We start from the raw sequence: 24,295 nt of genomic DNA on the forward strand, positions 1-24,295 counted from the left end.
CAAATAGTGAAGGCAAAACAGAGAATATGACAAGAGGCCCAAATCTGAGCAACACCCAGAGGGAAAGGAAAGAGAGGGGACCAAGACTTGAGGGAGATGGAGAAGGAGATCAGGGTATCTTCGGGGATGGATGCGTCACAGACTGCACAGCACAAGTAATGCTGTTCAAACTTTCCATGTAGGTCAATTTGGCCAAGAAACTTTTTGGCCTGTGGTTTGTAGGAATTAGGCTTTATTTTGGGTTTTTGATGTAATGGGTAATTATTCTATGGCCAATGCTGGTACACAGGATTAGTAATTAAACTCAATATTTAATTCAATGTTTAAAATACTTAATAGTTAGATAGAATTCCTTTTGTGAGTAAAATTAGGAACTTTTTGAAGGTTTATATATATATGTGATACACCCCACTCCAACTAGGTGATTTGATTGATGAATTTGACTTCTGTAACTTTTGGTGTTGTTGAGCAATGCATCCTTTTCTGATATCTTCTCTCCCCTTCACTCTCCTTTCCCAAGAGTCTCTTCCATTACCGTTGTTCAAGAATATCTTCAACAGCAATGAGCCATACTATCCACAACCGCAAAGCTTCTGATTTCCAATCTTATTCCCTTTTTTCTCTTTTTGTTCGTTCTCACCAAAAGCCGCAAATTTCAAACTCAAATCTAAACTAACTGTCCATTAAAACTGTCCCAAACTCTAAGGATCACCCATTCACCCCCATATATCACTACCTAAGATCTCTCCAAGTTTCATCCCATAAACTACTATAACCTATTTTCTTGCATATCCCAATCAACCATCCAAAGTAAAGAAACTCTAAAACCTATCTTTTTGAATTGAGATATTAGAACTCTGGCCCCTAGATAATCCTACTCAATCTACGACTACAACACCAAAAGGAGCCACGGGTCCAACCAAAAGTTAATAGAAACCAAGCTGAGATCACTAAAGACATGGGGAAGAAAAAAAAACAGGTGGCAAAAGGGAGTGAAGTTACCTCCAAACCCAAAAGGAATCCCTAGGCATCTGATTCTCCAGATGTAATAGGTCCTAAGAAGGTAGGAGTAGGCCCAAATGGCCAAGACAGTGTCCACTTTAAAAGGACATTCCAAATGAATATGAGGAGCCTAGTAAAATTTAGCCCCAAATCAGTGAATTCTGAAGCCCCTAAGATTTAGGGAGGAAAGGAGGACCAGCTCAAAGAACTCAGTATCCCCGAACTCATTTTGTTTGGATCCAAATAGCCAACCCCATTAAGCAGGAATAAGGGCAATGTTGTCATTATTGTTATAATGTTATATAACTGTGCCAGTTCTACTCTTCTACCTTATTGGGATTTGCAACAAATTCTGTTATCTTTATTTTCCATCAATGTTGGAGGTCAATATAGTGGGGTTGGAGATTCTGATGAACAGACATGATTTACCTTGGACTTAAATCCATCATAGTGAAGTAGATTGTGTTATGGGACTGGAACAAATGCAATAATTTATTTAGTTTCCCTAAATTTAATTGTCACCAGACGATTTGGATTTCAAATTTTAGTCGACTAGGTTTCAGTTTTGATTGTAATACAGGCCTTAGATGGCTCTGCTACCGTGGACCTTCACAGAAGGAAAACTAGAAGAATACCAAGAAGAAGAGGAAAATCACATAAAAAAGAGAGAGATGTTCTTTTTTTTTTAGCAGTGGGGTGGAGGGAAAGAGTGCTCTCAGGCACACACCAGCAATGCAGGCGTGCACATAACAACAACAACAACAACAACAACAATAACAAGAAGCCCTATCCCAACTAAATGGTTTCATCTACAAGAATCCTTGCCTTCTAATTAGCTCTATTTGAGGCCATACCAGATACAAGGCCTAAGCCATGCATACCTTTCTCACAACTTCTAAGGTTATTTTTGGTCTGCCCTAGCTCTTCTAATTCCTTTGATCTAAGATTAAATCACTCCTTTGTACAGAGGCATTTAAAGGGTTCCATCAAAAATGGCCATGCCACCTCAAACCACTTTCTTGTATCTTATCATAAACTCAAATCACATTTTCCCATTTTAAAATTGCATCCTATTACAAACAATTTGTAAGAAGAAAATCCAAGTGACAGAGGAAGCCCATTAAACTAAAAAACAAACTTTAACAAGAAAATAAAGATTCCAACTCTAACTCTTAAATGAATCTACTTTCCAAAATTGACATAACGATATATTATTACCTAAATAAAAATAAATTCCTACTATTCTACTAGACCTATGACTCAAACTGGACCCATTTCATCTTGGTCTGGGTGTGAGTCGGTCTAAGGTTATGTTTCTGAATCAAGTAGTTGAGGTTTTCTTTACATGATTATGAGGATCTTATACTATTGGAATAGAACTGTTTAAAACTCTATGGAGTATAATTGCAAGACTGGAAAACTAAGGATCTTAACCCTACTGGGTTTGGGTTGTGAATCATGACCCAAATATAATCCATTGCTGCAGTTAGGAGGTGCTACTCTGATGTTAGTGGCTCATCCCCAAACTTTCTATTTTCTGTTTTCATAAGTTAATCTTGTCAGCTTCTACATATTCAAACCACTGGATCAACCGCACCTTCAGAGCAGGACCTCAACCTTATCCGGTTTGATTTACAGCCACATCCATGTGCAGGTTGTCAAGTGTTGAAACCTTTGTATTCTGTCCCATTTCTTTTATTTTATATCACCATGATTCTGTTCAGTGTGATTTGTTATCTAGTAATTTGTCCCACAAGTTATGGGACTACTCACTTCAGCAATTCTGACAGCTGATATTCCAGGGAGGGGGTTGCAGCAAGATCCTATTTTCCTACAAAAGTTCTTTGGGAGAATAAGAACATGATGACTAACCTGTTGGCTGATTTGCCCTGGACGTGACCTGATCCGTCTAGATCGAATTAATATATCACCAAGGTCACAAGAGGAATCGTCAATTCCTCCAGTCTGCCATTCCAAACAATATTCTGAACCCCACTTTTCCAGATTCCATATGTGTATTTGGGTTCCAGTTCCCTTTTCACTAAATAACCCTGATTTTACACCAATCAAATACTCATCAAATGGTGAAAATTCCTTTATAAGCTTCAAGTTGAAATCCGATAAAGCCTTGGATTGGACTGTTGTGTTGAGTTCCATAACTTGTGCGCATCTTGAATAGCTCACAATGGGGATCTCAAGATTCTGTTGTCCAAGAGAAGAAGAAATATGCAGCATTAGGATGAAAAGAAAAACTTCATTAGGAACAGGACATGGAATCAGCAGATAGAACAGATTTGACTCTTACATCCTTGCCTTCATTTAAAGATTGGGACAAAAAAGCTATGGATCTGGAGACACTAGTCTGAGATAGAACAAAAGCCTCCTGACCAAGTCCCATTGCTCCAGTCTGCAAATCAAAGCTTCCACTAATGTAACATATGCTGCACAGGATACTGGAAAAGTGAAGTTTTTTGACGATTATTGTCTAATCTTGCCAATGATCACTTAGATAAGCAAGTTGAAGACCACCTAGCACATATTACTTTTATTGACACTTGTATAGGTGACTGGCATGGTGACCAACTATGATCGTTATCTAGAAATTGTTAACTGTGAAATTTTTTTCCCTGCTGGCAGTGGCCAAGAAACTTTGACCTGCTTTAATATTTATAGTTTACTCACTGTAATTGTTTAAAGTTCCAGCTATCAAGAAGTCACTGATGTTTTAGTTCTGTAGCATAAATTTTTACTGCAACGTTCATACACTTTCAAGCTTGAGTAACAGCCTTCAAATTCCATGCCACTCAAACTCCAAGCATCTACAAGGCTTCCCATCCAGGTATATGCAGAGCCTACCCCATCCACCATTTTGTACTCTAATTTCTTTTATCCCCAATCACCTGGTTCAATCCCTTCTTCCATCCGTAATCAAGACACCTCATAACTTCCTACCCTCCATCAAGATCCATTCCAAATAAATAAATAAATAAAGATCCATTAAAACTTCATACATGCATCACCAAACATCTCCCCTACCTCCAATCCAAGTTATAAGCCAATTCTGTGCAGCTAAGCCCTAGTTCTTGCACAACCTAAAATCAACATTCTTCATTACGTGGAATTTTTCCAAATTTTATGAAACTTGGTGAGCATCTACTACACAACAAGCTCTAGATTAGATCCATGTTTCACAAAATTTTGAGGCCATTTAATCCCCCAAACCCATCTTAAAAGAATTACCCCATATCTCCCTACTTCCAACCCATAGTCAAAAGTCCCTTGAAACCATTGGCCATTGACTCTGAAATCTAACCTAACCAACCTATTTGAGGTCTCCAAGCCATTATATATTAACCATCCCCGTCAATAGCAAAAACCTTCCCAGCATAGTCCAAAACTCAATAAACTTCCATAAAGCAACATTTGAAGCCCTCATAAACTTCCCCGCATAGCCCAAAACTCAATAAACTTCCATAAAGCCACATTGGAAGCCCTCATTGTCCATTTGATTCAGGCTACATCTCCACCTAGTTCTTCTTGATCATCACCAATGGCTCCCCTGCCAGCATCTTCCCTTCGAGGGGATCTAAGAAGGTTGCCCTCCTCCTCCTTTCCTCTTCTACCTAGCCCTTGAAGTTTTATCTAGGAACATTCAATCAAAAACTGACGAGCACCTCATCTCCCTTACCCAAAGTGCAATTATGCTGTTTCGCTACCTAGCACAACGAAATCTGTCGAAAAAATCTTAAATCTCAGTGAAATTTGACCGTTGGGCAATATCACAAGATGTTTCAAGTCTTGCAATATATCACCAACTTTTTGCTATAAAAGCCAAAAACCAGAATCAAAATTTTGCCCAAAACCAACGAAATTTCGACCTGTGTTTCAGAGCTTCTCTCTCCTTTTTCACTTGATTCTTGCTCTATTTTGAATCAACCTTCGACATCTAACACTAGTTCTCGTGTAATTCTTTCCGGCAAACATTTGCACCGGCATGGATCTTGTGGCATTTCACTCAAATCTTGGAGTTTTTCATCTCAAAGGTAACCATTTTATCCAAACTTGGTTTTTAAAAAGTGCATGATAGAATGTTGTTGGATGGGTATGGATTTAATATATGTTGAATATCTTTGGCCTATCCATGAATTCATGGTGTCAAAAAATTTTCACAAATTATTTTCAAGTGTCAAAAAAATCCATCTTCCTCGACAAAAAATGCAACAATATATACATGGTATATGCCTTGTATGGGTATGGATTTAATATATGTTGAACCCCATTGGTGGATCTATGGTCTCACAGAGTAAAAATATTTTTTCACCCAACAAATAATCATTTTTACATTTCAAAAATTATTAAATTATTTATAAAAAATATAAATAATTATGGAAAAAATAGGGAAAAAGGATTTGAAAATTATAGAAAAATATGGAATGGCTCTTTATGTGTTTTTGAAGTGTTGTCCATATGGTTTCATCACCAGTTTTGGAATGGGCAGCTTGCCAAAAAGATTTCAAAAAAAAAAAAAAATACATGGGCAAAGGAAAGATTATTAGCTAGGTACATAATTGTTTCTTTGTCTGAGAAAATTATTTTGATGTTGTGCAATGACTAATGAAATAATTTTTTATGCAACAACCATCATGGTAGGGAGTGGGAGTCAGAGGCAAGGTGGATCATAGGGGGTGCATAGTTCACAAGCACAGCAGAGGCAACGGGAGGGTGTAGAGCACCATAAATGAAGGGGGAGGTTGACAGTAGGCACAAGCACAGAGTGGGGCATAGGAGGTGTCACCTCGTTACATAGGGATTGAAGTGTCACGTTCGGCCCCACCTTCGCAACCACCTCCATCATGGTGGGGAAGCACACCGTGGATGACACCTCATTATATAGGTCTTACCATCTTATGGATGTGGGCAGCTTGGCAGTGTCAATTGGATCCATGAGCTTGGATGAGTTCAGAGGCTCCATGTCTACTTTTGGGCCTTACAATTATGGACTTTATGGTGTCCCTCCCGGTTATGGACATTATGGTATCCCCTTCTAGTTAATAGAGACTATGGTTCGAAGGCAGAGTCAATTGCGGACTTCATCTTCGAAAGGCATCCACCACCACCAAGGTGATCCCTTCATCCATATCCCTATAGCACATTCCCTCAGATAGGATCTATAAGTATGTGGATGACGAGACTTGAAGAGCTGCAATTGTCGACAACATCTACAACCATAGGGTGAACATGTCATCGGATTCTATGTTCAGTGGTTGGATGAAAAGATCATACAAACAGACTTGTTCCCGAGTCAGGGGATGGATCCACCAAGGCACTCATCTTGGTATTGAGATGATAGAGCCACCAGAGCACAGTATGCAGCAGCATAGCTTAGGTTATTCTTATTTCTAATTCTATACTTGTATAGTTGTACAGTTTTACTTGACTAGTTGTGTAGTTTGTATACTTGTATATTGAATTTCAGTTGTTGTCTTTTTTCTTGCATTTTAATGAAGAGCGTTGTATTCTCTTGTATCATTTGCATATTACATTGTTTAAAATTCATGTTCTAGACTTCCACTTTCACCCGCATACAGCCAAGCATGTGTCAATCAATAACACTACTTTGGGTTAGGTTTCACACAAAAATAATACTCTTCAGTGTGTTTATTGGCCTCAAATTAGGCTAGACATAAAAACAAGGCCAAAATGACCCCAAATACCCCCGAGATGAGGGGTCGTAATCAGGTCGAAACATTCCGAAATTTCGGCCAACTATCGCCAAAACTTTGGCATTTTGGTCATCTTGGTACTACCAAGACGACAAAAATTAGAGAAATTTTAAACCTTGAGTGCAAGTCCCTCAACCTCACTCACCTCACCTATGGTGATGATCCTCTCAAAGGCCTCCCCTCCATCTTTTCCATCCTTTCCTCTCTCCAACACTTCAAACCTCTCTGGCTTGCGTATCAATTTTGAGAAATGAAACATCTTCCTGGGGGATTTGTTAGACTCCACCAATACCACCCTTCTCCAACTCAATGGATTTTCCCTTGGCACTTCCCAATTACCTACGTTCCCTTTGTCCTTGCTAGGCTCACTATCCACCGCTGCACCATTATGTCGCACCTCATTCGGAAGAGACTCCAACTCTGAAAACAAAAACTCCTTTCCTTCACTAGTAGGACTGCACACTCAAATAAGTTCTTCAGTGTTCCTACCTCTATTGGTACAAAGGTCTTTCTCTATAAAACCGATGCCAAATCCTTAAAATCTATCTTTTGTTCTTTCTTATGGAAAGGTAAGGAAACCAACCATCCATCTACCACCCCCAAATCGGAAGCTGGTCTTAGTATTTGTAGGATCTAAGACTATCATACAATGAGCCAACTTAAACTCATACGCAGATCTCCTTGAAGTTGAATTCGGTTAAGTTCAACAGAGTCTTTTCCTACCTCTTGAAATCCGATGGACAATTCACATGCTCCCGACCCCTCATGGGTTTGGAGGAAGCACCCCCTCCTCCTTCATCCTTAGCCCTCTCTGCCTCATTCAAGTTTGTCTCATATCGGCTTCTATTTCCTTCATGTTGGACCCATTGCACTCTTCAAGCGTGCTTTATAAGTTCTATGGGGCCCATTTAGCCCATAACTCCCAAACTCCAAAATCCACCTGTCTCCTCCATCTCTAGTGAGTCTTGATCTCCCACCACCCCCTCCCCCTCTCCATAAAAGCTCTCCCAAGTTTGAATACTCCCTCCCTACCCCACCACTCTTTAAAAAAAAAAATTATACATGGGTCTTCTTAGTAGAACATAAACTAATGTTTGGTCCCTTTGGTGCAATAAATTACGTCTGGGTCCCATAGCAACAAAATTTGTCTCCCACCATTAACTTATTAAAAATTTTAAACCTGGAAGGACCAAAATACCCCTTCGGTTGTTTAATGCATATGATACCCCTCCCCTACCCTGTGGCCATGGTAGAAGATCTCGCTCTCAAGCGAGATCTCGCTACCATGAAAAATCGAAATCTCGACCATCTCGGCGAGATCTCGGTCGAGATATGCCATTTTTTGGGCGTCAACTCAATAGCCCATCTCGGTGGGTTTTAGGGTCCTAGTTGGGCTAAAACTTGGTATTTAGCCTATTTAAGGCCTTTTGAACACACTAGAGGCCTTGGATTTGTGAGAAAACAGCCCTAAGTATGATTTCTAAGTCTACCCATATTGTAAAACCGAAATGTTGTAGGATTAGAGAATGCAAGGTTATATAACATGTAATATAAAACCATTAATGTTGTAAGATTAGAGAATGCAAGGTTATATAACATGTAATATAAAACCATTAAGGCATATAAATGAAAATCAAGTGTATCAAATACATCAAATAATTTAAATGTCATCAAGATAACATTCATACAAGTATTACAATCTTGACTTTCGAGAATAGAATGATAAAAGTAAACAACCGTTATAAGTTCTATATAAGTCATTAACGCATAAGTTCATAAGACAAGTAGAGGATGATTGAGCTTCCTTCGATGTTGTAGATGTGCTAAGAGTAGTTGCAAGTGAAACTTTGGCTGAAATCCACAAAAAATGGGGCAAAAATTGAAAGTTCCAGTGAGATATGGCGAGATTTGGGGCGAGATAGGGTGAGATATGGCGAGATATAGCAAGATATGGCGAGATCTCGAGCGAAATATCCCATTTTGCAAATCTCGACCTTGATCTCGTCTCGGTTTATGAAAAAACCAATATATCTCACGAGATCTCCCACCATGCCTATGGCAACCTTTCCGCAGCTCCCCCTCTCCATTCCACCCTCTTCTTGCTTTCTTGAATCTTGCAGCAGTAGCTAGAAAGAAACAAAAAACAAGAAAAGAAGAGAAAAGAAAGTAAAGAAGAACAAAGAAGGAAAGAAAGGATGAAGAAAGAGAGAAGAAGCCAAGATCAAGGATTAAGATTCTTGAAAATCCCCAACAACCCATACCATACCTAACATTCTTGGGTAAGTCTAGTTATCAAAACAACCCCATCAACAAACCCCAATTGCACACTTCCTCCCATAGGATCTTTGGATAAGCCAAAACCCAAAACCCAAACCCTATATCCCAACAATACTTGTTAAAACCCTAACTTACCCCAAAACCACCGTCCCATTTTAACATTTGTCAAAACCCTAGTCATCCCAAAACACCAGCCCATCTTAATTTTGTTAAAACCCTGAGACTTCCCCTAACCAAAGATACACAATTCTTTAGCCCATCCAGGATTCTATTAATCTAAACTTTCCTTTGCTAGAAGAGTGGTGCTTATCTGATCCATCCTCCAACCTTCCTATCATTATTGGTGCGGCATTTTCCCTCTCCCCAAATCTACCATCCATACCCTGGAATCCCTCTTTTTTGGTTTTCTTTGGAAGAGTCAAGAAACCTCCGGTTTCCTCCACCCTATTAGTTGGGCTGCCACCTGCCAGCCTAAATCTGAAGGAGACCTTAAAGTCCATCGAATTAATGAAGTTAACTTGGCTAGCCTCCTCAAACTCTGCTGAAAGATTTCCTCAAAGCATGACTCCATTTGGGTCTCCTGGGTCTACTCATATCTTCTCAAATCGGACTCCATCTGGACTGTCCCGACTCTTTTCTCCTCTTCCTGAATCTGAAGAAGACTTCTTACCCTCCGCCCCCGTGCCCCTTCTGCAATCTCCATTCAAATCTCCTCTAGATCCTCCACTCCTTTATGGCTAGATCCCTAGCATTCGACGGATATAGTGTTCTCTCTTCTTGGTCCCCAAGCTGTCTATAATTCCCTTATCCCCAAAGATATCCCTCTCTCCTCTTTTATTTGTAATGGCTCTTGGTCCCCTTCTCCCCATCATAGTCTCACACATGTCTAGAACTCCCTCCCCCCTCCCCCATCAACCTCTGCTTCTGACACACCTTATGGATCCCTTCCCATACCAAAACCTTCATAGCTACCTCTGCTTGGAACCTCCTCAGATACCAGTAACCCCTCCTGCCCCATGGGCCCCTCTGGTTTGGTTCAAAGGTCACATCCCTCATCACTCCCTCACCCTATGGAGAACTCTTAACTTAGCCCTCCCAATACAAGCTTTCCTCATCAATCACTAAATCCTCGCCAGCCCCAACTGCATTCTTTGTTGAATGGAAATGAGAACCTTGACCACCTTTTTTTCTCCTGTCCCTTCTACCAATCCATTTGGAGTTTAGCCCTTGCTTCTATTTGGCCTAAGTCAAGATGTTCTTTTGGTTTTGCTCAAGATTGGAATAGGATCCTAAGAACTTTCTCTGGCTCCACAATTTGCGACCAAGTGGGTAAGCTCGTTTTAGCCGCCACTCTTCACCATTTTTGGTGGGAGCGCAAGGTGCAACATAAGAAGATGGAATTCCGAATCTCGATCCCGAGTCTTGAATCGGAATGCCATCTATTTTTATGCATCTTCTAGGCTTATAACTCTCCCCCACCCCCTGTTTATGACTCTCCAAGGAATAGGTTGATTGTTAGTTTCTAAAGTCTAAACTCCTCTTTCCAATCACCCTCATGACTGGCTGTTGCCCCCCCCCCCTTCCCCGATTCTCTATGTATTTCTTGTTGTCCCGTGTTTTTAATATAATTATTATTTGTCCAAAAAAAAATCTGTCCCATAGGATACCCAAACCATCCCATAAAAATAAAAAAATAAATAAAAAACCTAACCTTACTATAATCCCATTTATGGTTCTAAGTAATGAAAAATCCTTAAGGCTAAGGCAGACCATGGGTTACATCAATCGGTATCAGAGGTAGATGAACCAGCAGCCGACAGAGCCATGGATGACTCAGCATATTGCTACAAAACTAAGTCCTTTACGATGAAGGATACCTTGACTACAGCCCTTGGTAACCAGGTGAAGTTCACTGCACATTTTTACCATTTATATCTAGGAAGAGAAAAGTTAACTTAACCCTCTTTTCTTCTTCCTCTCCAATGCTCAAATCATGAAGATCTATTCTTCATTATTTCTCCTCCTAACTAGCTATTTTGGCAACTCGAGCAAGCGATCCATTACTAACAGTTCTGATGATCCATTGTGCATCCAGTGGATAGAATTAGATTTAAGGTCTAACGATGGGTTGCTAGGGTATAGGGAATGACCCAGAATAATTCACAATAGAAGAGTATGTTTAACCACTAAAACGTTTCAGTGATTTCATAAATTACGTTTCAAGAAAACTTTTGCTAATTTAGGACACTAGAGTTTTTCTACCCCAAAAAAAAGAAGGCCTTTAGGGTTTCATAGCTTAACATAGTTCCAAATTTCCCATCATTTTATGGTGTCTTCTGGCAACTTCACCGTATTTAATGATTTCAGTTTTGCTCGAAGACCTCCAAAAAGTTCAACTTGACTAAGTATCAGTAATCAGCTCTATCTAATAATTGATTCTATGTATCTGATTAAACCATATTTACAGACTACATGAGAAAAAATGCCAGAGGAAAAGAGTGTCGCATAAATGAGTAAACCATATTCATGCTTTGAACACCTGAGGGTTCACATTCAATGTAAAATGAAAAACGTCGACAAACAGAAGAGTTTTCCAACAAAAGCTGCTCAGCAATCAGTAAGAAAGAAGATGAATAAGCGCATAAAAACCTTGAATCCAACTCCAAATCTTCCGATATGATCTGGATTATCCTCAACAGGTTGTTTGCGCCCAAAAGAGACCATTCTCACCAACTCTTCATGTGACATGCCATGCCCATCATCAATAACAGAAAGCATTGGTATATCTTGTCCCAGTAACTTGAAATATACGCTATCTATGGAAATATCCAACCTGTTGAGCATACCACAATTGTAAGCCATCTATAACAAATAATAATAAGACGAAAAATTATAACAATAATTTAAAATAAAACAAGAAGAAAGTCAGAAACCATATCCACAGTATTTTACAAGTGAAGCTCATATGGAAAAATCAAACTGATGAACTTACTTTGTTGCTTTGGCATCCCTAGAATTGTCGACAAGCTCAGCTATGGCACCAAAAGCCCATCCTAAATGAGTCCGACCAAGAGTTTTCAAGTAACTGGGATCTACTCGCACAAAGTTCTCCCCAAATCTATTGTCTTGGGGCACTGACATGGACTGAGATCCAAAATGAGCTTCATCTCTACAACCATGAGCACAATGACCCACAACCTCCTCTTGGAACTTGGCACTAAGAGGCTGTTTCACAGAATTAATCTTTGAAACCCCTTCCCCACTGCCTCCAATTTTTTTATCAGAAAAGGTTCCCTTTCCTTCCCCAGATAGAGATCTGCAGGCTTCCCTTACAGCATGCGGTAAATCTTCCTGTTGAAATCTTCCTGTTGAAATTTAAAATCAGTAACACTCTTTCACTGCTCGAACATCCTTCTCCCAAAAATTAGTTGCTGAACTATCACTATATTCTTCTACCCTTCCAGAGTCTGGCATTGTAACCATTCTAGTGGAAGCTGCTACCTTGGGTTTCAGCAAGGAATGGCCTGGAATTGAAGAAGCAACACCAACAAAAAAATCCTCATTATCTCTAACTTATCTAGTCAAAATACATATAAAACCAACTAGTATACAGAAGCTAAAAAACATGGAACAGCAGGTAAATGGGACAAAGTGCAGCAAAGTGGTCAGTGCAAAAGGCTCCAACCATGTGCGTCAGGGGTGGGGAGAATCACAATGTTTACAATCTTATCCATGCTACAGAGAGGCTGTATCCTAACCTGTGACTGGATCACAGGTGTTGTTGTACCATTGTCTGCCCTCTATGTAAAAGGGCATAACCAGCTCAGGGTCTGGGTAATGATAGTTACCGCACCGTCTCAGTGAAACAAGATGATTCAGGGTATTAAAAAAACCTAAGCCGACACCAATAAGGTGACCCAGGCACACATTCCCCCCCCCCATCCTGATCCAACTGACTTTTATCGATGAGAAACTGCAGTATTATCTTGCAATTGCACCAGTATCAGGATGAAGTAAGAGGAATATGTAAAATAACAGTTACTCTAATCCCACAGAAGCACCACTTGTTTGCTATTGCAATATGAATCAATATTAGAAATTATGCATGGGGAATACAAAATTTGAATCTCACCTGACCCCACTGACTTATCTCGATAGGCAACTCCAGCAATGACTGCAACTGCACCAGTATCAAGAGGAAGTATGTAAATTACCAATGACTTGAATTTCACAATAAAGCAAGATGATTCAGGGTATTCAAAAAACCCTAAGCTGACACCAATAAGGTGACCAAGGCACACATCATATCGTACTATCATACAATCATACTATCATCATACTATCATACTATCATACTACTATTCTAAAAGCATGAACTCAAAGGACATGGCTACATTTTGGTTTCCTTAAATACCCTTATGTATTCAATTAATTAGCACTTTAAGTCACTAATAAATGATGTCTGAAATTGTAAATTACATTCTCAAATATAATTAATAGTTACAATTATTATTAATGAATAGTTAGTTAAAATTAATACTATCATATCTACCCCTCCCTATTGGAAATACACACAGACTTTAAACACAAATTAATTTAGAAAGTAACCTTGCATATTTTCAAATCACTTGAAATTATTGTGAAGCGATAATATTGGTATAATAAATAATGCAAAGATATCCAAGATCTTAAAACTTCTTTATTTATTTTCTTTTAAATTATATTTTTTTTCAACATTTTAAGTCTCTTGGAATTATTTTTACCACAAAAATCATAAAAAAATATATTGAAATTCTTATTTTTCCTCTCATGGGAACGTCTTGAATTTCTTTGCAAATTCCTTTTAAGTTTCAAATTACCCTTATTAAATTTCTCTACAAAATCTTTTACTTTTTGAATTACCCTTTTAGGTGTACACAAGTAATTATGTCAATAGCTGTAAATTTATTACAATTACAATTTTACATGTTCAGATGTTCCTTCTCCTCTTGACGCTTTGAATAATCCACTCTTTAATTGGGAAGGCAAAACATTAAGTTTTAGGCAATTATATATCTCTCCGTCTTCCAAGAAATAGATCTTAGCAATCTATGAATGTCCTTCAGCGTCAATACCAAAAGGTCGCAAATCCTCAGTATTCTTTTCAGAAGAGGAAAAGAAGAAAAAAAAAACTCAGTATTCTTCTATTTACATGATAAAAATCTCTTGCATATTAGTTGAGAAAAGAGCTTGGTAACGGACCAGGAAGGTCGAACTATTCTTGATGGAAGCTCTTTTTTCGTTCATCTCCAACATCTGCAACTGTAATCAACCACGCATACACCTTCATCTTCCTCTCCCGGTCCGTCTTCTTCACCATCCATTCGTTATCTCGGTTGTCTATTCATCCAACAACCTTGGAGCTCCAAAAGCCTCTCTACCCAGTTTGCCCTCTTTTCCTTTCCACTTCACTTTCATGTTTTCCTAATCCAGTGCCCACCACTGAAACCATTTTATCCCCACTGCCTCTAAAAAAAAAAAAAGCCCGGGTCAAGTTTGAATCCGGAAGATGGGTTGTGAAGATCTCCATTGAATGGCTTCTCCTTAGTTTGGGCTCCATAGAAGCAGCTTGAATGTGATTCCCTGAGTAAAAGCAGAGCTGAGACTCGGGCATTGTTTTGAGAATATCGGATCGTCTACACAGGCCCAATCCGTTTTGCTCTTTGATAATGTCGTTTGTGGGGGTGGAGATGGAAGAGCCAGAAATACTCATCGAACCACATGCCATGGTTATTCTGTTATTCTCTTTGTTGCTTAATTCCTCTTAAGAGCTTCTTCTGCTCTTCTACCCTATGACAGGATTGAGGATACAACCCAAGCATTGGTGAGTGAATGGCCTTCTCTCTCTCCCCCTATCTGTCACATATCTAAGTTAGATAAAAGCATGAAATCGAAACTGAAACCCAAAAAATATGGACAAGAAGATCTGATTTACTCACTTTTTTTTCAAGTCTAAACAACAGTCAATACATTATAAATGATTGTCTTACGACTCTTACCCTTCCCCATCGTTGCATATATGAAACACTTAATTTAAAGACGACGTAAACTGTTTAAACTATAAGGAAAGACCCCGCCGACAGATTTAATGCACGGCATTTTAGTCTTTCTCAACAAGTTTTACGATTTTAACACTTTCTTTTTTTCTGGGCTGGGGTGGTTGAAAGCATGGTAAAAAATTTGAGGGAAACTCAAGTTTTGACCGGATGAAAATGGGAAACTTAGGTGGAAACTTGGGAAATTTTGATGAAACCGAGGACTTTTCCGTACAAGTTTCGACAAGTTTTAGAGAGTATTTTGGGATGGGATCCTGTATTTAAGCTAATTAGAGTATAAAGAATACATTTGTTGTATTTTGCTAAAAAAATCAATGTAGATATGTCATTCAATGTACATAACATCAATGTAGCGTTGGCCAAAAAGTACATTATAAACTTAACTACTTAAACACATAACATTCAATATATAATTTCTAACTTCAAAATAGTTGACAATAAAAGGAAAATACAACTTAGTGTTAAGAGGAGTGCCAAGAGTGGATTCATCATGTGAGCTGAGTAGTACTATGCCTGTACATTGATGTTATGCCTATGGTTGTCAAGTTAATCGACAACTGTAACTTTATGAGTCTGGTCATCAATATGCTTAAGATAACCAACCTGAGGGAATACGCACTTTGGATAGGGAAGTCCTGATGGAGGGGGTATTTATCGTGGGTATTTGGGGAAACATGATATAAACAAAAAAATGAAAATTTGGGAAAGCTACAAAATTTACTAGAAAAAGTCCCAAGTTTGAAATTTCCCAAGTTTCCCGAAATTTGGGAATTTTTTTCCTCTTGAACCAGCTGGTCCAACTGGGTTGAACCAAGTTTCGACAGGTTTCGAGGTTTCGACAAGTTTCGAAGAAATTTTGACAATTTCGATCAAAACTGAGGACTTTTTTTCGGTCCTCATGAGTTTCATTTCGCATTTTCCCAAATGGAAATTTTCTGTGGAAATTTCGCAAGTTTTGATGGAATTTTGTTCTATGGTTGAAAGTACCAAAAGAAATTTCAGGTTTTTTTTTAAATGTCCTGAGTTGCTGAGTTTGATTTCATTAATAAATGAACTAGATTCTGATTTTGGAAATACGGTACAAGCAATGCAATAGTTGCATTTGCACATTGGAAATAGGCCGTTTGATCTATGACTTTTCATATTGAGAATCAAAACTTCAAATTTCATTGCTCAAGCACAAGACGAGAAAAACATGACACATTGTCAATCTACAATTAACAAGTTCTTTTTTCTTTCCCCTTTCTTCAAAAGGATACTTATGTTAAACTCACCAGACTGAAAATCAGAAACAGCCTGTGTAATTGAAGCGAATGTGCTAACAATAGACCATCCTAAATCGCCTCTAATTTGAGAATTGATGCAGACCGAGCTATATAAGCTTTGGGTTGTGCCACAAGATAACTACCATCCAGATCCCAAATAAGAACTCTCGATCTCCTCTCCTACTATGCTCATTTTGTGAATATCTGGTACGGCCCTTCCTCTGCCTCAGCCACTAAGACAGTGGGGGCATCCATCATTACGATATCTTCGTAACTTGAATGACACAAAAGATTTTTTTTTTAAGTCAAATATAATAAGATAATAAGAAGACATATTTATGACGTTTACCTTCAAAACAGTCAAAATTAGGGGAGTTGGCTGCTGTTGATCTATTCGGTTGATCCTTTAAACAAGTACCCCATCCCATTACTATATTGAGTCTGAATCACCTCCCCGTTCTCTCCCAATGCTTTTTTACCACAAAATAGGAAGGCCTACAGGAGACCCCACCATTGCTCACACCACTAAAAAAATTTCATAATTTTTTCATTGTGGGTCTCTACTTCACCACCACTACCTCACATAAATTGAAAAACCTGCAAATAAAAGTATAAAATGGTTAGGATATAGAAGTCCCGTTTCCACTCCACTAATTATATTTCGTTGTCTTTTCTACTATTCACAGAATACAAACAAAATTCTGACAATTGCAAACTGAGAATATTCTGTTTTGATTGAATTTTTTAATTATAGTTATATGTTAATATAAATATCAAATGATTGGTTCACAAGTGACTCTCACCTGGTGTACATACGGTGAATACTTGGGTGCATGTACAGTGAATCCAAGCTCCACATGGTGTGCTTGTGCAATTAAATCTTTTTTTTTTAACCAATATCTCTCCACTGTGCGCTGGAGGTCGCGGGTTCAAATCAGCCTCTCTGCAAAAAGCAAGGGTAAGGCTGCCTAGAAAGTCCCTTCCCCAGACCCCACAGTGTGGGAGCTTCGGCATTGGGTACGCCCTTTATCTTTAGGAGATTATGGGAACTATTATATGTACCACCATGAAAAGTCGAATTCAAGACCTCTTTACTAAGAAGTGTTATCATTTGCTGATGCAATTAATTTTGATTTCTGTTATATAAAAACCACACAATCATTTATTTATTAGTAGTAGTTGATATTGTGCCACTGTATTTTGCTGTTTTTATGGTGTAGAAGGGTGACGGTCGATGCAGTAGTGCTCAAGGAGAAAGATGGCTTGGGATCAAGAGAAAGGTTTTATAGCTTAATGCCAATATGCATGCTCTTTGCTGTAAATCTACCCAGTTCAGATGCTACTGAAGAAGATGGACTCTGTGACCAAGAGCTGCAACGTTTTGTGAAATTAGTTTAATAATGATACGTGAAACCTTGATCTATCCCTTTCTCCAACTACAGAGACCCTCTCAACATACAACCACCCTTGGGATGAAGAAAGTTGCTCATTCATCGTCTCCTGGTCACAAACTTCAGAGCGTGGTGTTGGGTTGTCCACAGATGACTCATTCTCAAGATTGTTACATAATCTAGCCCACACCCGCAAAAATGGTTGAATTCGAATTTAAGTTAGTTATTCATAGATGTCGAGAAGGGAAGAAGTGTGTTGCCTAAGAAAATTGATTAAGCTCTCCAATGGACCATGACGAGTAGCCCACTGATAAACAACCCTTGGTTGCTTCATCACCAATGTTGAAGACTCATCAACAACCCACACCTTCTGCCAGACACTCCAAAATTGTGGGTGTTCTTCTCCTCATTGCAGACTCGATTCTCTAAATTTTAACCGAAAATAGAGATGTTATCTCTGGAGCTAGAAAAGGCAAAGCAAGAGTTGAAGTTATCCCTGACAAACTCTTTGAGATTCTTCACAATCAATGCCTGCTTCTATATTTGAATGTCATTGTGGCTTTTTCTTTCTTTGTCTTTGTCAAGCGAATTGTTATCCCTAACAACACAACCCATATGAGCAAAGGCCATTTGGACTTATGAAGAGTCCATTATTTTCTCTCTTTTGGTTTTATCCCGTTTGGCTCATTCCAATCAAGTATTCAACTTCTTGATATCCTTGAGACAAATCTGATAGGCAAAAGCCCATTTCAAGACAAAAAATTAGGGGAACTCCCTTTGCATCCGTCTATGTTATTAGCCCTCTCAATTCAGCAAAAGAACAATCATATAAAATTTGGAGAAAATATTCAAAAGAGAAAGGGTTGGGGGAGAGCAATAGAGAAACGAATTGAATAAGGGAGGACAAAATTCATAGAGTTCATTCAGATACCGCTGATTGCTTCAAAGGTAAAAATTTAATTGTTCTCCCTGAAAGGGTTGGGGGAGAGCAATAGAGAAACGAATTGCATAAAGGAGGACAAAATTCATAGAGTTCATTCAGGTACCACTGATTGCTTCAAAGGTCAAAATTTAATTGTTCTCCCTGGAGACCTAGGATCACGTATTGGTACCTTAAAGGCCATAACGTAAAACTGCATTCCTCAAACCAGTGATCAAGTAAGGTTGGTGGTACTCACAAATTGAATATATGCATTCTTCTTTTTCTTGAGAAAGTCAAATAGAGAAGAATATTAGGCTCTCCTTATTCTAATATTTTAATGGCACAAAAACATTAAATAAGGCCAGGCTTTCAGACCACAAGCTCAAAGTATGTATATCAAGATCCTTCAATCTCTACCGCTTTGTTAGCTAATGGCTTTCCACGTTAACTTGAGGCAAACCAAGTCCAACATAAAGTGGCCTTAGGATTTTTAGACGGCTGCTAGCTCACTAGAGTTTAATAATGGCAAACCATCTTTCTCTTGTGTGAACTTTGATTCAGTGAAGATTAATATTGATGTCACTTGTTCTATACGCTTGGTAAGCTTGACTATTTGATTTATTCAATGAGTAGGAGTGTTTGAATAATTGAATAGAACTCAGTATTAATAAGTTATCATAAAAATCCATAAAACAAAGTTAGAGATTTTAGTGTTTTAGATCTATAAGATCAGCTTTAGTTGATTAAGATCCAAAGCCGATTTGGAGTGGGTTGATTAGATTTTGAACCAAACCCTAGAAATGGCTTATCTACTAACCGTTTCAAATAGGCTAAAAATGAAATTTCTGGAAGAAATAAAATTCATAATTTACAATGAAAGATCCAGTCTCCTCGTATCATAAAGTAAAGGTAGGTTTGTAGTTGAAGAATAAGCAGTAGTAGGCTAGTAGCATCAAAAAAGTAGTTTCATGTACATATATATAATTTTATTTATGCCCGTGGTTTCTAACAATTATATTTAAGAACACATACACGTGCATGTGCACGTGCGTCCTTACTAGTCCCCCAAAAAAAAAACCTAGGAGCCTAGACATCACCTTGACAACTATGGTCACACATATCCTTCAAACCACCCCACCCCCAATGAGCAATATAAAACTGGAAGCTCACCTGATGCAACTGGCTTTACTCGATTAGAAACTGCAGTACGATCTGCAATTGCACCAGTATCAGGATGAAGTATGTAAATACCAATTACTCAAATCCCAAAAAGGCACCACTTGTTTTCTATTGCAATCTGAATCAACATTAGAAATTTTGCACGGGCAATACAAAATTTGTATCTCACCTGACTTATCTCGATAGGCAACTACAGCACGGTCTGCAGTTGCACCAGCATCAGGAGGAAGTATGTAAAATACCACTGACTCAAATTTCACAATAGCAACCTTCAAAAGCATGGAATCAGTAACGAACAATAGATGAATATAACCTCATTTCTAATACATGGTGAATGAATACCATAACAGAGAAAAGAAATGAAAGCTAGAAGCAACTTACAAGCACATTCTACCATCATCCCCAGGAAATATCTTAATTGAAAATGTTACCCAAAAAAAAAAGTAACGCTAACGTGATAGAAAGAACAACCACTGATTGAGCTGAAAACACAAGGATGACAACTAAAGTAACATCCTTACCCTCTTATGTTCTTTAAGAAAATCCATGAATAAAGACCATTCGTGCCGCTGATGAGAATTCACAGGACTAGCCTGCAAGAAAAACTGAGGCAATCCAGATAATGGACAGATTGAAGTTTGCGGTAGTATCCCAGATATACTCCAATTCGGTACACTGGAGAAAGAAAGGAATCAGCATACTGAAGGTTCCATACTGGTATATAAAGCAGACACATGTACAAAACTAGTGCACAAAGTTATAGGCTCAGTTGCAGATTATCAAAGGATATCTACTCATATGAACCTGCTTTCAGTAAGAGTTCCTATTTTGCAGTGAGTTTAAAATAACTCTGTCAATTTAGTCTTGCTTGATAAATATCCAGATCAGGATAGATCAATTTTCTGAGAGAATCAGATTATTTTTCCTTGTTGAGAAATTAAAAAGGGAAAATATATAAATAACCAAGACACGTTTAAGGTTAAATGTCAACACACACGTCCAATCAGGCTTCCAAAACATAGCGTTCAAAATTTTGGATAGATGTTACTTTTCTTGTTCAGATGTAACTGAAGCAAAGCTTTCATTGTTTAAGTAAACTGCAATGATGTGAATGTGAACTGACAGCGGGAAAGAGGGAGTGAGGAGGAGAACATTACATCCCAAAAGGTATAATTTAGAAAGTGAAACAAGTTAGTTCATTTGACTTCAATTTCACAGACTTTACTTAGAACCAAGGTTCAAGATCTCGGTTCGATTCCGTTTTCGGCCAGACAGAAACCAAGATCTCAGTGAAATGGGCCGAAAGCAAGGGATTTTCCCTGGAAATATTGGTACCTCGCTTCAGCCCTTATTTGACTGTTTTATTACCTATGTTCTTGCATACACCTTACTTAGCCTTATAAACACAATCATTAACTCTTATTGTATAAAAAATCAACAAGAAGTACTCACTCATATCCTAATAATTGAGACATATAATCCATTCTGAAAAATACAAAGAGGTGTAGATTGTAATAAATGTACATTGAATGTTTAATACTATCAACATTCCATGACAAACAACATGATAACCATCGTAGAAGATCTCGCTCTCGAGCAAGATCTCACCACCTTGAAAAACCAAGATCTCAACCATCTCAGCGAGATCTCGGGAGCGAGATCTCGGGCAAGATATGCAATTTTTTTGCGTCAACTCGGTGGCCCCATCTCGATGGGTTTTAGGGTCCCAATTGGGCTGAAACTGGGTATTTATCCTATTTAAGAACTTTTGAACACATTGGATGCTTTAGATTCGTCAGAAAACAACCCTAAGTATGATTTCTAAGTCTACCCATAGTATGAAACCGAAATGTAATAGGATTAGGGAATGCAAGGTTATACAACATGTAATATAGAACCTTTAAGACATATAAATGAAAAGCAAGTGTATCAAATGCATCAAATTACCTAAATGTCATCAAAATTCCATCTATATGGGTATCACAATCCCAATTTTCAAGAATAGAATAATAAAATTAAACAACCATTGGAAGTTCTATATAAGTCATTAAATCATAAGTTCATAAGACAAACAGAGAATGATTGGTCTTGCTTCGATGTTGTAGATGTGCTAAGAGTAGTTACAAGTGAAAATCCAGCCAAAATCCTCAAAAAAGTCGGCAAAAATTGAGAGTTCTAGTGATATATGGCAAGATCCAGGGCAAGATATTGCGAGATCTCACACGAGATATCCCAACTCTTTGGTCTCGATCTCCATCTCTTCTCGCTTTTTGAAAAAACAAGATATCTCGCGAGATCTACCACCATGATGATAACCACAAACTAAAAACCAAAAAGAAACTTTTTCCGAGATCTTCACTTAATACCATGAAGACTGATGAGTTCCTAGGTGGATCCATTCCACAAGCAACATACCTCAGCATTTGTCTCAACCTCTTCTCTGAATGTGCAACATACACATCCCATCACATAGTGTTCCCCAGCCATTTTGGTAGTCTATAATTGCCCATCACTAAGTCCTATCATCAAAATGAGAGGGATATCCCAACCAAGGTTTAAAGTATCAGTCAGTATCATTTCGTATCGGCCAATACATATCGGTATTGCAAGCCATCGATACGATGCATGCCAATATGTCTCTAGATTTGTATTTTTCCATATCATCTCTCGTGTCCCTTATTCTATTATATTGGCCAATACGGTACAAAACAATATGATAAGAGAGACGTTTCTTGTATAAAAAATCATGTTAAATAAATTCAAAATAAGCGATACTTATTGATACGTACCGGCCAATACGATTCGAAATGGTGAGATACAGAGATATGTAGCATTTATTTATTTTTAAAAAACACATTACACTAACAACGTGTATTGTCTTGATACATAGTGACAATTGATACCAACCAATACATATTGATACACCCGATACGTATCGAACTACTTCATTAAATATGGAAGAAAGGGGTTTTCATGACAAGTTGCAGGGTTTCGAAAGAAGGATATCTAGTTTCACATTCTCTTCCACTATTTTCAAATTTCTTGAGGTATGCTATAAAAGCTTTAATAAGAGAAAATGGTGGCTCTGTTTTACACTTCAACACAGTTGGTTTAGAGATTATGTCAAGAGTCCGTTAGGTTCTACCATTCTAGTCATGTTAAGAGTGCAACTTCTCTTACATTCAAGTCCCAGTGGGATAGCTCTCACGAGTCTTCAAATATTTAGTCTTCCCGCTATAAAGGCTTAATTCTTTCCGCAACACGTTCCTCATGATTACATCTTTGTTTGTTAGTTGGGTTTGCTCCCTGGTTTGAGACACTGAACTCACCTTACTGTGTTTTCTTCTTTCCTCACTCTTTAATAGCTGGTGATTGTTTTTGGTTGCTATTTGAAAGGAAACTATTGTTTTGTCTTGTAGAGTTGGAAATATAGGTTCTCATGTTGTTTCTAAAATTACTTTGCTCATGAGCTCCAGCAATCCTGAGACCAGTTCCTTCAAGAACGGAGGGATCTGTGAGATTTCTTTAATTTAGGTTTAAGCTCAAATCATCTTATAGCTGATCTTTTATACAGTTGGAAATTTCCAATATGCATCTCCAAATTCTGTGATTTACAGAGACCACATTAATGGAAACTTTATTATGCAGAGGAGTGGAACACCATGGAAGATTGAGCAATTTATGCAAGAAAAGAAGCCCTTTTAACTTCATTACTTCTATTTTCGATGCCTGCATCTCAATAACCGAATTCAAATTATGAGATGAACTTGAAAGTAGAGTTTCCAATGTCCTCTCTTCTATAACCATATACCATATTTTCACCGTGTGAATGTGGTTTCATTTTCACTTGCTTCATCTTTTCTATAACCATCTGGTTAGTACCATCAACCGTGGTGTTTGTTTTTGTTTTGGAAAATGTAGAAGATGGGTGGAGAGGGTATGTTTAGGTAGCTATGTCTTATTATTATCAATTTTCTAGAACAAATGATGTGTCGACACTACCATCCTAATGAGGGAACATATAATGCTCTTGTTGTCCTCTGCAATGAAGGGATGATACATGAAGCCTTCTCTATGATCCAAATCTTAGGTAACAAAACAAACTCTTCCATGCATGACTACCATAGGAACGTCATATCCAACTAGTGTAGGAAGGAAAACACTATGGCAGCATTCCAGCTCTTATATGAGATGACAAAGGATGGATTTACTCCTGATTCTTATACCAATTAATCCTTGATCAGAGGTCTGTGTACGGAGAGCATGCTAGTTAAAGCTATGGAGATTTTTACAGTAATGGAAGACAATGATTTTAGGCCAAACATTGACAATTACAATGCCCTTATACTTGGTTTATGCAAGGTTAGAGACTTATTAGCTATGTCTTCTTGGCGGTTATGAAGTACGCATGTTTAAGTGATAGTTGCATGATAAAGTTATT

The 24,295-nt window shown here is 38.1% G+C and overlaps 1 protein-coding gene across 3 annotated transcripts in view; it reads right to left on the reverse strand.

Annotated features, from left to right (window-relative positions):
• LOC149015030 (uncharacterized) overlaps positions 1-24,295 on the reverse strand; it is a 67,776-nt gene that overhangs the window by 29,061 nt on the left and 14,420 nt on the right. For all 3 annotated transcript variants that reach the window (XM_089154967.1, XM_089154966.1, XM_089154968.1), the window contains exons 4-10: positions 20,376-20,529; positions 20,024-20,123; positions 19,846-19,887; positions 13,135-13,182; positions 12,504-12,526; positions 11,995-12,353; positions 11,652-11,835 (exon numbers count right to left, since the gene is read on the reverse strand). In XM_089154967.1, coding sequence (XP_089011093.1) covers positions 11,652-11,835; positions 11,995-12,353; positions 12,504-12,526; positions 13,135-13,182; positions 19,846-19,887; positions 20,024-20,123; positions 20,376-20,529 — 910 coding nt within the window. The remainder of the gene's footprint in view (positions 1-11,651; positions 11,836-11,994; positions 12,354-12,503; positions 12,527-13,134; positions 13,183-19,845; positions 19,888-20,023; positions 20,124-20,375; positions 20,530-24,295) is intronic.

The sequence above is a fragment of the Hakea prostrata genome, chromosome 5 (assembly GCF_041222555.1).
Source record: "Hakea prostrata isolate BN-2017 chromosome 5, UWA_Hpros_2, whole genome shotgun sequence".
In the NCBI taxonomy this organism is placed as follows: Eukaryota; Viridiplantae; Streptophyta; class Magnoliopsida; order Proteales; family Proteaceae; genus Hakea; species Hakea prostrata.